The sequence below is a fragment of the Equus quagga genome, unplaced genomic scaffold (genome assembly GCF_021613505.1).
Source record: "Equus quagga isolate Etosha38 unplaced genomic scaffold, UCLA_HA_Equagga_1.0 73442_RagTag, whole genome shotgun sequence".
Classification (NCBI taxonomy): domain Eukaryota; kingdom Metazoa; phylum Chordata; class Mammalia; order Perissodactyla; family Equidae; genus Equus; species Equus quagga.
In genome coordinates this window covers 10877298-10888453 of record NW_025802777.1, presented here as the reverse complement: position 1 = coordinate 10888453, position 11156 = coordinate 10877298, and the positions used below count along the sequence as shown (strand labels likewise).

The following is an 11156-nucleotide window of genomic DNA, read 5'->3' as shown; positions in this document are numbered from 1 at the left end:
ACACACGCATGCACATCCATGCTCTCCCCCTATGCACGCATACACACACATGCACATCCATGCTCTCCCCCTATGCACGCATACACACACATGCACATCCATGCTCTCCCCCATGCACGCATACACACACATGCACATCCATGCTCTCCCCCTATGCACGCATACACACACACGCACATTCAAGTGTGCACACACACACACACACGCACACTCCCCACCTCCCCAGTACTGCCCAGGTCTGCTTCTGCTCACCTGCTTCTCCTCCCTCCCCCGGGACCCAGGACCCGAGTGTTTGTTATGGCAACAGAGCCCTCCCTCACTTGACCCCTCCACCCCTCTGTCTTGAGGGCAGTGGCTGGAGTCCATGTGGCCAGTCTCCAAACCTTCGAGATTACCATCTTTAAAGAAACGCAAGGAGAGTTTGGGTGGGCAGGGGGAGGGGTGTGCTCGGGGGCTGTGGGTGAGCCTTTAATGCTAGTAGTCGCCTGTTTGAGCTTGTTCGTTTGCAATAACCTAGAACAAAGGGCTGGTGATGAGGACTCTTCACTTGGGCCCTCTCTCAATCTGCAGAAAAACACCCACCACACCAGGCCCCCATCCCCCACAAAGGACAGTAGAGACCCAGACCCACTGTCAGGTCTGCTGAGGGCTGTGATGACGAGCCCCATTGGGCATTTCTCCCCGGAACTGCCCAGTCACCAGAGAAGGGTCCAGAAGCCTCTGTGCCTGCGCCCTGGGTGGCCTCTCCTGGCCTGGGCTCCTAACTCTGGCTTTGCCGGAGGGCCCTCCACTGGCTTCTCCTCTTCGGTACTTTCCTTTGTTTCCAGGACACTGTTTCCCCCTGAGCACTGTCCTAGTAACCTGGTCCTCCGCTCTCCCTTAAATTGGGGCGCGCCCCATCCCTCCTTGCTTGTCCTAACTCCTCTTTGAAGCCCCTTTGGCCAAGGAAAAGCGATTTCCCGTCTCTCCAGGGGCCGTTTTCTTCTTCGCTTTTGTTCTCAGTTACAAGTTCACACTGAACTTCCAATTTCCCTGCTACAGAGCGGACTCCTCACACCCGCGAGGCCACAGAAGAACCTCCCATTTCTCTCCCTTCCATAAAGTGATTAATCCCATCCAGGAGCATTGACGCGAAATTGACCATCCCCTCCATCATCAAGCGCAGACCAGTCAGCTCTCAGAACCTTCCCTCCCAGACCACAGACCTGACACTGAGAGCCAAGTATTTTCCTCTTGGGGATGGAAGTGGAATAAACACCATGCTTTTCACAAGGACCATGGGGAGGTTTTCTGGATAATAGAGACCTGCTCATAGTTTTTTTTTTTTTTTTAAAGATTTTATTTTTTCCTTTTTCTCCTCAAAGCCCCCCGGTACATAGTTGTATATTCTTCGTTGTGGGTCCTTCTAGTTGTGGCATGTGGGACGCTGCCTCAGCGTGGTTTGATGAGCAGTGCCATGTCCGCGCCCAGGATTCGAACCAACGAAACACTGGGCCGCCTGCAGCGGAGCGCGCAAACTTAACCACTCGGCCACGGGGCCAGCCCCCTGCTCATAGTTTTTTAAAAGATACATTGTAATACACCAACAGTAAAACCTTATGAATAAATTCATCCTTTTATTATTCAAGAAGGTGTCTCTCAATTTTGTGGTCTCTGAATCATTTGTGACCTCTTTGGTCATTGTTGAGTAGCTGGGCAGAGGGTCTGAGTGGCCCACTGTGCTGATGGACTCATAATTAACTTTAGGTGGTAAGGATGCTCCACAGTGAACATCCTGAGTGAGGTACTTGGTTGTAGCTGTAACTAGTACTCATCTGTTAGGGAAGGGGAAAATATCCAAAAGCTACTTTAAAAAATTTAATAGACTTTATTTTTTAAAGCAGTTTTAGGTTTACGGACAAATTGTGCAGAAACTACAGAATTTCCACATACTTCCCCACCCCCCTTGCACATTGTTTTCCCTATTATTAATACCTTGCCATAGTGTAGCACATTTGTTGCAATTGATGAACCAATATTGATACACTGTTGTTAACTAAGGTCTGTAGTCTACATTAGGGCTCATTCTTTTGTGTTCTGGAGTTTTGTGGATTTTGACAAATGCTTACAAATGCTTGAGGTCATGTAGCCACCATTACATATCATAAAGAATAGTTTCACCACCCTGAAAAAGTGTGCCCCACCTATTTATCCTCCCCAAACCTCTGGCAACCACTGTCTCTATAGTTCTGCCTTTTCCAGAACGTCATATAATTGGAATCATGCAGTATGTTGCCTTTTCAAACTGCCTTCTTTCACTTGGAAACTTGCATTTAAGGTTCCTCCATGGCTTTTCATGACTTGATAGCTCATTTCTCCTTATCACTCAATAATATTCCACTGTCCAGAGGTACCACAGTTTATCCATTCACCTACGGAAGGACGTCTTGGCTGCTTCCAAGTTTTGGCAATTATGAATAAAGCTGCTGTAGACTTTTGTGTCTACAAATCTGCAGCTCATTTGGGTAAAGATCCAGGCAAACGCTACTTTTAAAAATATGATTTTAGAGCCTTTTTTCCTCAAGAGTCAGAAGGAAAGTATGTTCCTCCTCCTTCTAGTTAAGTCTCAAAAGGCAAAGCAGGAGGTGGAAATAAATGAAGCCAAAAGAGGTCGAATGTTCCCCTCATTTCGCAGGATGAGGTACCCAGCTCTCCTGGACAGAGACTAATGTAGCTCATCTTTCCATTAACTAGTCATGGAACCTGTAGGCAGTAAGATTGGTTAGCCCTGAAAACTTTCAGAAACCTTCACAGAAAGGTAACATATTTCTGAACAACCCCGGTTGACCAGGTTCGTTCTGAGCATTTTTCTTGGGCCCTGGGGTGGGTTACTGTGGGATGCAGTGGGTGGGAAGACAGTGACTTTTAACCAATTTGATTTTTCTCATTTTGCCTCATAGTTACATTTTTATACTTCCTCTCCAGGTTTTGTGCTATTTCCTGATTTTAAAAGTGGGTCTTTTTTCTTTTGCATTTTCTCTTATTTTTAGTCTCCCATTTATATCATTCTTTTAATTATTGTGGCTGTTCTGGAGGCTTTTGTGGCCGCAGAATTATCCAGCTTAGCTTTCTTCTTCTTGACAATTGCTTTCTTTGACCTCCCTTCTGGAAGCTGTTTTTCTCCATAGTATTTGTTCTGAATCCAAATTTCTCCTTTAATGCCTTAGCGTGGCTTCTATTCTTCTCCAGGAAAGAGTTCTAATTTTGCTGGAAACAAACTGTGGCCTTCCTTTCGATTTAAACAGTGCCACTGCTTCATAATCAGTTTTCACAGAATCACAATTTGGGCTGTTGCTGGCACACAGTTTTGGGTGTGCACGCACGTGTTTTGGATTTACCGTATGTGCTTGAGTATAAGGGCAGCATTATATTGTGTCCTAATTATCTTCAGCACAGAGGAAGTACCTTACAGAGTCTTGGCCAAGTCTCTCCTATTATGGGGGCACAGTCTCAATTAGTTTATTTTCAACAGCAAAGTACTCGTGGGAGAAGACGCATTCACCTTGACCTGACTCACGGATGACTTTGGGAACTCTTGAAGTCCCACGAAGAAAGGGAGGCAAAGATGTTTTACTTGGCTTTAATAATAACCTCAGGGGATATGAGCTCACAATTGTGAGGGCTCATGAGAGCCCTCTAAAAAACCAATTCACTCAGTGCTTAATTTATAGCGATTTGAAGTGGGCGCTTGTTATTTAGATGGCTTTGCATAATATTTCCAGCAAGTTCATCATACACAGATCCCAAAAAGCATTTTATCTCCAACGTCCAGTCAACTTAAACATCATGTTACACTGGAAACACCGTATGATGACTCGGTCCTCTTGGTTCTGCCTGTGACAAGTTTCAATAAAATCGTTTCATAACAGGTGAGGCTGTAGGAACAATATTTCTGAAATTAATTCTATTAACATGCTAGTATATGCTCTTAAATATGATGGTGCAGCTTCACAGATAAGAAGTATACATAGCCACTTGATAATTCCATTGCATTTCTAAAAATTATATATTTGTGTCTAAAAACCTTTTTCTGAGGGGCAGGATCTTCCCATTGCAAAAGTGGGGGGCACATTGTATTTGGGGTCACCCTGCATACGGACATAGGTGATCCCTTTTATAGGCTGGCACAGTTTTTAAATACTCTGTATTGTTTCATTTGAATTGGTGTGAGGGGGTGCAGTTCTTCCTCCCACAGGTGGGTGCATGTGGACTGGGGAATATCTATTTATATTCCCCAGCATAATCTCCCTTCTCATCCAAGTGTCCGGCCCTGAGGCTACCGGCCACCTTCCAATCTTGAAATCCGTGGGTCACTATTTAAAGGGCACCTTTCTTCTCCACTTGGCTCCCTAACTCTTCTTCCCATCCTGAAAGGCTGTCCTTCGTCGTTCCTATGACAACAGCTTCCCCCACTGTTCCTTCCCTGTGGCTCTGGTGTCGGGTCTCCCACCAGCGTGTCATCCTTGGTCTTTATCCCCCTCATTCTCTCCCCTCTCCCTGAGGGATCTCCTGTCCTTTCAAGGCTCAGCTGCCACCGCATTGAGGTTGACAGTGGTCTGCAGACTATAGCTTGCCTGAGAGATTGGTCCGCCATTGTGGTTGTTATTGTTGTTTTAAATGTGAATTTGTTGCCAACATTTGAAAATCGGGATCAAATCCAGATTTCTGGCTTCTGGGAGAACGGGATGAGCTGGCAGTGCTGGGACCGAGCTGTAAGCGAGTGTCCTCGTGGAGTGGGACACTGCTCTCCTGTTTACCACAGTCCTTGCAACTCCTCCCTTCTGTCTCATGACTTCGACTTGGTGTCATCAGTTGCCAGTTTTGTTCATCATGATTATGCAATTCTATTCCTTACAGTTGAGATAAGAGGAGGAAAACATTTCTTTTGCTCAGGTCTCTATTCAAAAGTGGGAAAACAAAAGCTGGGCCTAGATGGGTTTGATGACCAAATATATACTTTTGCCCACATTTTTTTTCTTCTGAAATCCAAAACCGTCTCTCTGGTAATGTAGAGTCATTGGTATTTACTGAGTACCTGGAATGTGCAAAGGTCCTGGGGTACAGCAGTAAGCAAGGCAGACATGTTTCCTGCCTTCAAGGAGCTTCCAGTTGGCTAGAACAGATACCACAGGCACCTCACACCCAGCATGAGCCCAAATGCATTTCTCCCTCCCACCTCCTCAGTTACCTCAGTGTCCGTGATCAGTCCTCCATTATCTGATTAGCAATCTTCATTGCATCTGCAAACTTAATTCCCTTTGGTCATGTAACATTAACATATACTCAGGCATAATGTCAGGAATTAGGGTGTTTACGTCATTGGGGTCTATTTTTCTGCCCACCATAATTTCTGCTTGCTTGATAGATTAATTTATTATCACCTGCCAACTTGTGGATGATGCTTGGGCTTCAGGCATGGAGATTGTGGGACCGATCAGTTATGCCAGCTTTCAATTTTTTTTTAAACTGCTTCCCCTAAGCTGTTCCCTCCTCTCGCCCGAGTTCCTCACCGTCTCCCAAACACGTGGCCACATTTGTATTTCTCCGACTGTTGGGGCAGCTCCTGCCTCAGCGATGAGTTCCCTTCTCTCCCAACCCCAGTTCTGTTAACTCCCAGGGTCCAGCTTTGGTCCCACTTCTTCTGGAAACTTCTCATGATTTGGAAACTTTGTGCCCTCCTTGCTCTCCATCTTCTCTGAAATCCTTCAGCTTTTTAAGCCTGGGGCAATTAATTATATCATGTGTTGTAAATATTGACTTATTGATTGCTCGCGTTTTGGCAGGAAGCTTTATGGGTTGGTTCAAAGTGGCTCTAAAACCGTTTGTTTCCCTTCAGAAGCAAAATGTGATTCCACTGTTTCAAACGCCTGTCTGAGATGTCGTGTGGTTTTGTTTATTTCAGAGACTTGAAGATAGAAAATTTGCTGCTAGATGAAGACAATAACATCAAGCTGATTGGTAGGACTTTTTTCTTTTTTTAAAAAAAGCAAGATTATCCTTGAAGCGTTGTGTTGTTAATTCTTAGTTCTTTATTTCTGTATTATTGGCTTTGAAAATTACCCATGATCTATTTCTAATGCCCAGACAATACTTCTAGATCACCTCTTTTTACCGCCAATATTTAATAATGATTTTGCAAATGAAAATTAATTTTAATAATAATTTAAACATAATCAGAAAGGTAAAAATATTGTAAAGTGACCATAAAATGAATTTTAAAACCCCAAATAAATGTTTGCTGGTTACATGTTCTTTGGATTTATTCAAACTTTGGTTTCTCTATAAATTCAGATGAAGCTGAACTTTTATAGGGATTATTTTTATCTGGATTAACCATAAAACATCATAAAAATAGTAGAAAATAACTTGGTTCGGAGATGTTGCCCTTATCTTAGCCGTATAGGAGGAAGGCAACTTACCTTCTCTTTTTAATATAATCTTTATCCAAGCCCTGTAGTACAATGAGGATGATGCAGAGAGAAATCCCCACAAGGGGATAATTTAGAAGTCTCGACCAATCAGAAGGAAGTTCCAGGATAGAGTGAGTCCTAATTGGTTCACAATTCAAGCTCCATAAGCGAATTCACTCCGTAGCACATTCTTTAGAAGAATTCAGTTTTTGTCTGTGAACGTGGTTGCTGTTGGCAGAATCTCAGGGCATCATTTTTACACCCAGATGTTAGCATTATCTTTTACTCCTTTCTTTTCTTTCTTTTCCCACCTCAACTGCAAGTAATTTCTTCCACCTCAGTTGCTTGAAAAAGACTTTATTTTAGGAGAAAAGAGAAGGATTGATAGAATTTTGTGAATTTAACTTTCGTACCTAAGAAGGAAATTTTGTTTGGCAAATACTGAAAACCATCGCAAAACTCTCTAAAACATATCCTTCAAATGGCCAGTTAGATGCTTTGGAATCACACTCAGCTCCCAACCAGTAACAGGCAACGGGCTGAGGGACTCGAGACCCCTTGGCTGGGCGAGGAAGGACCATGGACAGGTCGTGATGGAGACACCCATTATTAGAAGATTAACAGTTAAGAGGAAACCCATCTTTTTCTCCGAAATATTTTAAAGAATATATTGTTTGAAGATTCTTGGACAATTCAAAGAATTTTCTTTTTATCAAATTGTTTCACTGTTGCATCTTAGTTGTCCTGAGAGCCAAATACAGCAGCATTAAACACGGCAGATGTCGAAATGCCTGCCAGATGTCTTTCTGGTCCTTGTTTCCGGCATCTGTGGCCTCAGACACAAGAGTGTCCTAGTGGGGAGTGAGGAATGGAGGAAAGGAGATTGTTTTTAGGTTCCCTGGCAGGGCGACCTGTCACTTGTCTTTGGAAAACGTGATGGTGGCAGGGACAGAGTTGCCCTAACAGCAGCAGAGACAGTCAGAGGACAGGCTGTGTGAAGGCTGGATGTACGTGACAGTAGAAGTTAGAATGATTCGCTTCCACCGCACATCGTCTAAACTGAGGCCGGCAGTCCCAGCACAGCGCGGTCCACCGGCGGTCATTTCCATATCCCAATTCAGCATCACCCATTCTGCTTCTTCCCGTCTCTTCTCTCTCCTCAAGTGATAGCCCTAAATGACCTTTTATAAAACTAGAAATGGACTGTGGAATAGACAGTGTTGAAAAGCACAGGCCTTTGTATTGGTGAGACGTTTGCTCAGAAGATTCTGGAAGAACCAATCGCTGGAAACAGGGGATGCGTTTATAAGTAGCTCACAGACTGGCCGCATAATAAACCCTCTTAGAGGCGACCTGGACAAATCAGGTGAAGAAAGGAAGCACCTGAATTAGAGCCACAGCTCCCCCTGAGTGGGAATGCCTCTTTGGATGCTAGGATCCACTTTATTCAAATGCCTCAGAGTCATCACCTCTCAGCGTGACAACCTCTGGATTGGTACCCAAGCAGCCTTTCAGCTCCTTGGGTCAAACTGGGCCATGTCAGAAACCAAATTTCCCAAAACTGCCCGCAAGGAGACTCTGATAATTGGACTTCCCTTTGTTAGAACTTTTCGTGTGCCTCCCAGTTCTCTCAAGACTGGCTCAAACCAAAGAGCCCTACCTCACGTCCTCATCGAAGGAGCTGTTATACCAACTGGGAAGTGCAATTTCTTGAGCAGAATCTGCATGTCCTCATTTTTCCATGCAGAGTAGGCTGGAGGAGGGAAGGGAAGGTGCTGGAAGGAAGGTAGGTCCCCTGTCTTGTGGGCTTTCTTGCCCCTGGGTTGGATAATTTGGATCCAATGTTTCTATGACTGTCTTTTTGCAACTTAAAAGCCCTTTGAATCTTTTCTTTGCAGGAATTACCTAGTTGTTTTTCAAAGGTTGATTATGGCCATTACCACTTCCTCTTAATCGATTCTCTTCTTTGAAATAATTTGATTTAAATTTTACTTAAGCCGTGTAAGCCATGTTAAAATTAACTAGAATTAACCGAGAGTAAGATTTGATTTAATCAGGATTTTTTCCCTTCAAAAAACAAAAAGCAGCCTGATGTGTTTAGTTTAGTATAATCTTAAAATGTAAGAGCCACAACTTAGAACAATTTTGCACTTCAGTTTTCCAGAGGAGCATTCACTTGGGCTTTTTTTTTTTTCTTTTGGTTAGGAAGATTAGCCCTGAGCTAACATCTGTGCCAATCTTCCTCCACTTTATATGTGGGGTGTTGCCACAGCATGGCTGACGAATGGTGTATGTCTGTGCCCTGGATCTGAACCCACGAACCCTGGGCCACTGAAGCAGAGTGTGCTGAACCTAACTACTATACCACGGGGCTGGCCCTTCACTTGAGCCTTTTTTGGGATTCATTTTGCAGCTCTCAAAAAATTGAGTGATAATTGGCTTATGCGTCCACCAAATCGAATTGAGGCAGACCTGTGTGACATGACTGGGAGGCCAACTTTTCTCTAGTTTCACAATTCTAATTATGGGCATATGTGTGAAATTTTAAAAATTACATATACGAATGTGAAATGTACTGGTTATTTTTCTACAATATATTTTAAATTAAACCCTTTTGGCTAGGTCAACGTAAGTCACTTAAAAGGCTGATTTGATCTCCTCTACTTCCCAAATCCTCTGCTGATTTATCTTCTTGAAACTGTGCTTAAGACAAGGCAAGACACTGTGTTCTCAAGCTTGCTTGGGAGTCTGATCTCCCCTTGCCCTGCCCTCTTCAATCAAGCACTTCCTTATAGACGGGGTCCAGGAGCTGAGGAAGTGCACTGAACAAGGCTGTCCTTGGCTGTTCACAGAACCCCACAGCGATTAGGAATTAGGAGTCTTTTGTTTTAATCTCAGAAATCTAGAGATAGGTTTTCTGAGACTCCTAGGAATTTGGGCCCCTAACACAACTGTTTATGAAACTTTCCTTAAAATGTTGCCCCAAATAATATAATCTTTATTCGTTGGGGCTCTTTCCATTTCACCATGGTGGATGCTTTCTATGCATTCGTTGTTTCATTAAAATTCCTTTAGGTTGATTTTCAAATCGAAAGCATTTAAACGGCCATCCAATTTAAAGCTCAATAGGGTTTTTCATCTTATAAAAATATTCAACCCCCTCCACCTTCTCCCCCTTCAGCGAGACTCCAGGGTGGGGCTGGAGATCCTTTTGAACAGAGATCTCCTCCTAAGATAGGAATCTGAGGGTCCGGTGGCTCCTGAAGGGCCTTCCTGGGCAGGTTCTGTGGGGCCTGTGGGTGCGGGCTAGGCTGATGATAAAGGAAATGGGGCCAGATGAAGGCGGGGACGGAGTAAGCAAGCAGAGGAAGAGAGGAAGACGGAGGTTACAAGAGAAAAATAAGAATCTTGAAACAAAAATGTCACGGTTAAAAGCGTGAACGTGCAGCGGGCCCCGCTGGTTTGCCAGTCCCTGCGTGTAGGTTCTGATTCTTCATCTCCAAGCCTAAGCTGAAGAGTTGGGTGATCTTCAGAGCCTTGAAGACTTTTCAGAGCTCTGCTAGGATGGGATTCTATTTCGAAAAGCTCTTTTCATTTACAGCTTAGCTCAACGACTCTTGGGAGGATTTTTAGTGGCGTATCTTAACCCGCGGTGTGCGAGCGACTTCCTGGGCTCACAGCTCTGCCCCGTTCCGTGTTCCTCCTTTCCTGAGCTTTTCTCCAGCTTTCACGATAGTCGCACACTTTGCAGGTGGAGACATGTTCGAGTCAAGGAGAAAACGCAGTGATGACTTTAGATATAAAATCCTGCCGGTTGAGAGAGCGAGAGGGTTTCGTTCAAGATGCGGAGCCAGTCTGACCACAGCCCCTTTCTGACGGAGCCCTCGGGGCTGAGCCTTCTGTTTGGGGACTAGAACCATAATATTTACATTAAAGTTCAAAGGAAGAACCCTGATCTGAATTCTGAGATCAACAAAGATTGAGGAAAGATATCAGATGAGGACATCAAACTAACAGCTCTCTAATTACCTGTCAGTTGCAGTGTCTTGAAGATCAAAAGTAAACACAGAACAAAAAGTATGATGGAATCTGCATAGCTTTAGATACATGGCCTTTTCTTTCCTCTTCCAAGTTGCCTTCATCTTCCAAGAACAAAGCAATGCTATGAGGTCACTTAGCCTAGTTCTCATTGCTATCTCGCTGGCATTATTTTTCCAGCCGACATTCAGCGTTGTCTAAATCATTGGGTGTATTTCTTCCCCTCTTCAAATCACCATATGGTGCAGCACGCCTTGGGAGCATTTTTAAGAGACTTGCATGAAGTGAAAACATTCAGCTGAAAAAGTCAACTCTAAACGGTGGGATCGCGTGTCACCTGGGGTGACGCCGACACCAGCTGGAGAAAATCAATCTTCCTTCAGCTTTTCCCCACTGGGCCACTTGGAAGCCCGAAGGCTGACTCGGAGGCCCTCTGCCTGTTCTCTCTTCCTGCTTTAGTCCTAGAAAGCGAAGCTTCTCTTTTTCCTGGATGACTCATTTCCAAGATTGGATGAAAATATGTTTTGGGTCAACATGCTTTTAGCTCTAGCTACATTTTACAGGAGGCCTGATGTAAAATGTTTCCAGTTAAGCAAAGGCTCCACTGCCTGACAGACTTCTGTCCTGAGACCCACATCCAGAGGTGATGCTCCGCAGCTGCTGGTGTTG

The 11156-nt window shown here is 44.3% G+C and overlaps 1 protein-coding gene across 2 annotated transcripts in view; it reads left to right on the top strand.

The window, feature by feature from the left end:
• LOC124234220 (hormonally up-regulated neu tumor-associated kinase) overlaps positions 1-11156 on the top strand; it is a 103465-nt gene that overhangs the window by 46545 nt on the left and 45764 nt on the right. For both annotated transcript variants that reach the window (XM_046651464.1, XM_046651465.1), the window contains exon 3: positions 5942-5997. In XM_046651464.1, coding sequence (XP_046507420.1) covers positions 5942-5997 — 56 coding nt within the window. The remainder of the gene's footprint in view (positions 1-5941; positions 5998-11156) is intronic.